Source organism: Rattus norvegicus, chromosome 4 (assembly GCF_036323735.1).
Source record: "Rattus norvegicus strain BN/NHsdMcwi chromosome 4, GRCr8, whole genome shotgun sequence".
NCBI lineage: Eukaryota > Metazoa > Chordata > Mammalia > Rodentia > Muridae > Rattus > Rattus norvegicus.
The window spans coordinates 87,956,649-87,961,069 of record NC_086022.1 but is presented as its reverse complement, the minus strand read 5'-3'; the positions used below and the strand labels follow the sequence as shown (position 1 = coordinate 87,961,069).

The window sequence follows — 4,421 nt, the reverse complement described above, 5'->3', positions numbered from 1 at the left end:
AAAAACATGTGACCCCTGGGTGGAGGAAAGCCCTAGGTGAAGAGGGGCTAGCCAGAACCTTGCTGTTGAAAAGGCAGTTTTTTACTGCAGCCTTTGTTAGGTGTGCAATGTATTCACTGCAGTGTACTCATGCTGGGGAAATAGAAGTGCTTATTGGGAACATCAGTCTCTAGGTAGTCTCTAGAAGTGCACTAACAGTGTTGATGTGGTAGTGCACGCCTTTAGTTTTAGATTGAGGCAGGTAGATCTCTGTGTTCTGTGTCAGCCAGTGCTATATATAGATTTTGTCTCAAAACAGTAAGAAAGGGTGCATAAGTTACTGGTAGGGTGGTTTGGCATGTAAAGGTGTTTGGTGAAGCTGGTGACCTAAGTTTGATTTCCAGGATCCAGGTGATAGGAGAAAAGTCATTCACAACTTGTCTTTTAGCCTCCACACGAGTGCAGTGGCACAGTGTGCACACATGCATACAGTAATGCATAAATGTAAAGGTGCACACCATGGTAAAAATAAGAGGGCTGACACAACTCTTTAGGATTGTTTTATTTCATATGAATGGTCAAAATGGGGAAATGGAGGTCAAAGTTGGCCTCTGAGCAGATGCTGTTACCAGGTGGTGGAGGTAGGTTAGGGCAAAAACTAGTGCTGAGAAAAAGGCAATGTAGCTACTGGTTGGTTCAAGCTGTCTAGCCATTGGTTAGGTGTGCATTTCAGTTAACATTGCCAGGCATTAGAGGTAAGTCCCAGTACCGAAAGGATGTTAGAAATAGCAAAAGAATCACTAAAAGTCAGGCTAGTCTTTGTGGAGGGCTGTCTGGGCGTGGAACTTAGGGAGTTGTGCAGAGTAGAGGATGGTACTACATCCAGAAGACAGCTGTCTTTCCCAGGGCCCTATGTGCATCTTGGTAAATATTTGTGTTCATTGTGCACAGTTCATTCCTTGTCATTTGAATGTTATGTCCTAAAAGAGAGCACATGGCTAAAAGTACAGCTATGGATATGGTAGGACTCACAAAGAGGGCTCCTCTTGAACATGAAACTGTTAACACATGTATGGACAGTGTGGGAAAATCCATGCTGCTAGGATGACTGAAGGGGCAGAAAAGTTCTCAAGGTAAGATCTTCAGCTGTGTGAAGACTGAAATCCTGAGAGATCCCACTGTGTGTGCATCTTCCAGCTTTTCCATAGGAATACATTTCTCAATCGGGGAACACCCTATCTACATGAGTTAGTGTATAGTTCTGTTGATAAGCTTAGGATTGCTATACTTAGTGTGGACTGTTGCTTTACATTTCCTTGTGAACTGAGCACTGAGCAAATGCAGAATTTAGTTTTAACTTTGCTGTATGTCTATCTAGAGCCCTGCTGCCATTTTTGTCTTCTATGAAATTTCTGTTGCCAAGGAAGAAAGGATTACAATTTCATCTGACAGATTGCGATGGCCTGGTGTATTCTTGGTTATCAAAATCCTTGTGTAGTGTGGGGTTTTTAGTTGATGAATATTCACAATGTGGGGAAAGCATGGGAGATACTACATGATTTCAATTACCTAAGTATATGTACACTTGCAGGATCTAGAACGACACATCAAGCTGAGCAGCTTGTGACCGGGTGGCTTTGTTCTTGCTCTCTTGTGTTTTGTTTCCTGGAATGCACATATTAAAAAGTAAATGAAAGATTCTTTTAAAAACCTAAAAAAAAAAAGAACACTAACCCAATTTAAAAGTTGAATAAATACCAAAACAGAGAATTTTCAGAAGAGGAAACTCAAAGTACTATTAAATAATATCAGTGTAATATAAATTAAAGCCACCTTGAGATTTAACAATATAGCAGACAGAATGGCTAAGATGAATAATGTCAATGACACTTCATGCTGGTAAGTATGTGAGGTAAGGAGAACACTTATGCATTGCTGTTGGGAACACCTATTCCTACTTCCAATATGGAAATCAGTGTGGTGGTTCCTCAGGAAGTTGGGAACAGAACTATTTCAAGTACAGCTATATCACTTTTAGACATATACCCAGAGGACACATCATTCTACTTTGGAGACACTGTTTATTCATAGTATACAGAATTTGGAACCATTCTAGATAACCATCAATAGCTAGACATGTAAAGAAAATGTGGTTCCCTTACACAACAAGGCAATACCCAGCTACTAAAAGTAATGAAATTTGCAGATAAAAGTAAATTTACAAAAAGGAATTCTGAGTGAGGTAAAACAACCAAGAAAGACATATATGCAGTATGTGATTATTTATATATGGGTTTTAGTTTTTAAGTCATTAATAAGGAAGCTGTAGTCCATTTAACCATAGAGTTTAGTCATAGCGAAAGGATATACAGGGCTCTCCCTAAAAAGGAAAATACCCTAGACAGTTATGAATGGATGAGGGGTACGGAAATGAGAGTGTCAACCAGGAACAGGGAAGATGGTTAGGAAAGTGAAAGTGGAAAGGGATAGCTAATAGTAAGGAACATTCTGATTGTTGCAAGGTAAGCCACAAAGTGTACATAAACATACCTTCTTTGTCTGTGCACAGACATACAAGCATACACATATTCACAAATACACATTCTACATATGTTATCTGTATGTAAATCATTTTATTTACCATTATAATTATTATAATATTTCAATAAGTGTGGATGAAATGAAGTGCAAATAAACAGACATAAAAATGTTTCATATGAGACTAATTACAAAACTGTGGTAACAAATGAAAAGCATAAATTCATTATGAAAGTTGAATTAATAAACAGAATTAAAGCTACAATTTTAAACTTTATTAATGAGTGTAGTGTAAAATGGTTTCAAAAAAAGGAGTTACAAAGTAACTATCAGCAAGGAACTTCTTTCAAATAGCCTCAGTATCAAGGATACTTTTATGATAAAGTAAAAGGAGAAAAGAGAATTCATGTGGAAAGAGCAATGTATGCTGTATAAGGAACTTAAGATGTTTATAGTACTTGGCATCAGTAATGTCAAAAGAATATATGCTTTATTTGAATCATAAGAAGAATATCACTTTGCTACTTGACTAATTGAAGTTAAAGAAGAATTATTAATTTGTAAAACACAATTACTGGGGCTACAGCAGCATATCACCTAATGTCATTTGAAACTTCAGTTCCAGGGGAACTGATGATCTCTTCTGACTTATGTATTAGGAATGTGCACTCGCATATAAGCTGGTACACTAGTATACATAAACAAAAGTATGTGAATCATTTTTAAAAATAATTTTAAAATAATAATTTTTAGAAAATCTAGTGGCGCTTGGAGTGCAAGTTTTTCAGTACACTGATTATTCTCTTATCAGAACTGATTTGTATCAAAGTAGCAATTGTGGGATAGGCATACATCACAAACTGCTGAACCATCAGGATGACTGGGTCATACATCCATAACAGGACTGAGGTAAATGAGATGAAAAAGTCCAACCAGTACATGACCACAAAGAAAACTACCAGCATCAAGATGGTCTGGGTGGCCCTTTTCTCAGGGGACGCTCTCAGGTAGCTGACGCTATGAAGATGCTTGCATTGCCTCTGATGTCTGCATAAGATAATCACCATGTATGTACTTGTAGTCAGCATCACTCCTACAAGACATAGATCTCTGGACATTGTCACTGTTAAAACTAATCCCCTGATGATGTAGTTCATGGGGAAGAGTGAGCAGGATTTAGTGACCTTCATCTGGTGAGTTTTACTCACATTGGTAAAACCAGCAACATAGACGATCCACCTACTACTGAATGACAAATTGAAAGACAAAAGATAGAAAAAAGCATAGACGATGTGTGCTTTTACTTTATGCTTAAACCTTGCCAGCAAAGATGTACTGGGGCTGATTGTGATAGCCTGGGATACACTCAGAAGACAGGTGATGCAGACAGAGAGGCCTCTCATAACTCTGTTTATGTAAAATATAGTCTTACATTTGAAGTCATTCCCAAATTTTAGTGACTCTAATATGCCTGCAAGCAAAGTTTCCCCTCCAGTGAGGACCATCATTATGTGAATGAAGGTCAGTTGACAGGTTATCAGGTCCATGGGCTTAGATCTGTCACCTAGTATTACAGAAGTATAGAAAAAAAGGAGAAATATATTGGCTAGGACTCCAAATCCAGCTTGGATATAAAGAACATTCTCTAATAAGGACATAAGTGGAGAGTATATTCACCTTACAAGCATAGTAGAATTGTATTTGATATCTGGAAAAAACAGTGTATGTGTGAAATACGTCATTTATTGGACAGTATGTATATATCATCATTCTGTTTTCTCTACAAAATCTTCATTAACCAGTTTATTCAACTTCTCCTATTACGTACTGTACATTACAGCCTACATTTGTATATACCATCCATGTATTTCCTGGGTATAAAATATTTCAGATAATAAAAGCCT

The 4,421-nt window shown here is 37.4% G+C and overlaps 1 protein-coding gene across 1 annotated transcript; it reads right to left on the bottom strand.

Moving 5' to 3' along the window:
- Positions 1-3,275: 3,275 nt before the first annotated feature.
- Positions 3,276-4,175, bottom strand: Vom1r72 (vomeronasal 1 receptor 72). Its single transcript, NM_001009521.1, has one exon. It carries the CDS (start codon positions 4,173-4,175, stop codon positions 3,276-3,278), a length of 900 nt encoding a protein of 299 aa, NP_001009521.1.
- Between the last annotated feature and the right edge of the window lie 246 nt (positions 4,176-4,421).

Bases quoted from the DNA above. Each gene is read 5' to 3' on its own strand.
- Vom1r72 (NM_001009521.1), bottom strand. From the start codon at position 4,175: ATGTCCTTATTAGAGAATGTTCTTTATATCCAAGCTGGATTTGGAGTC.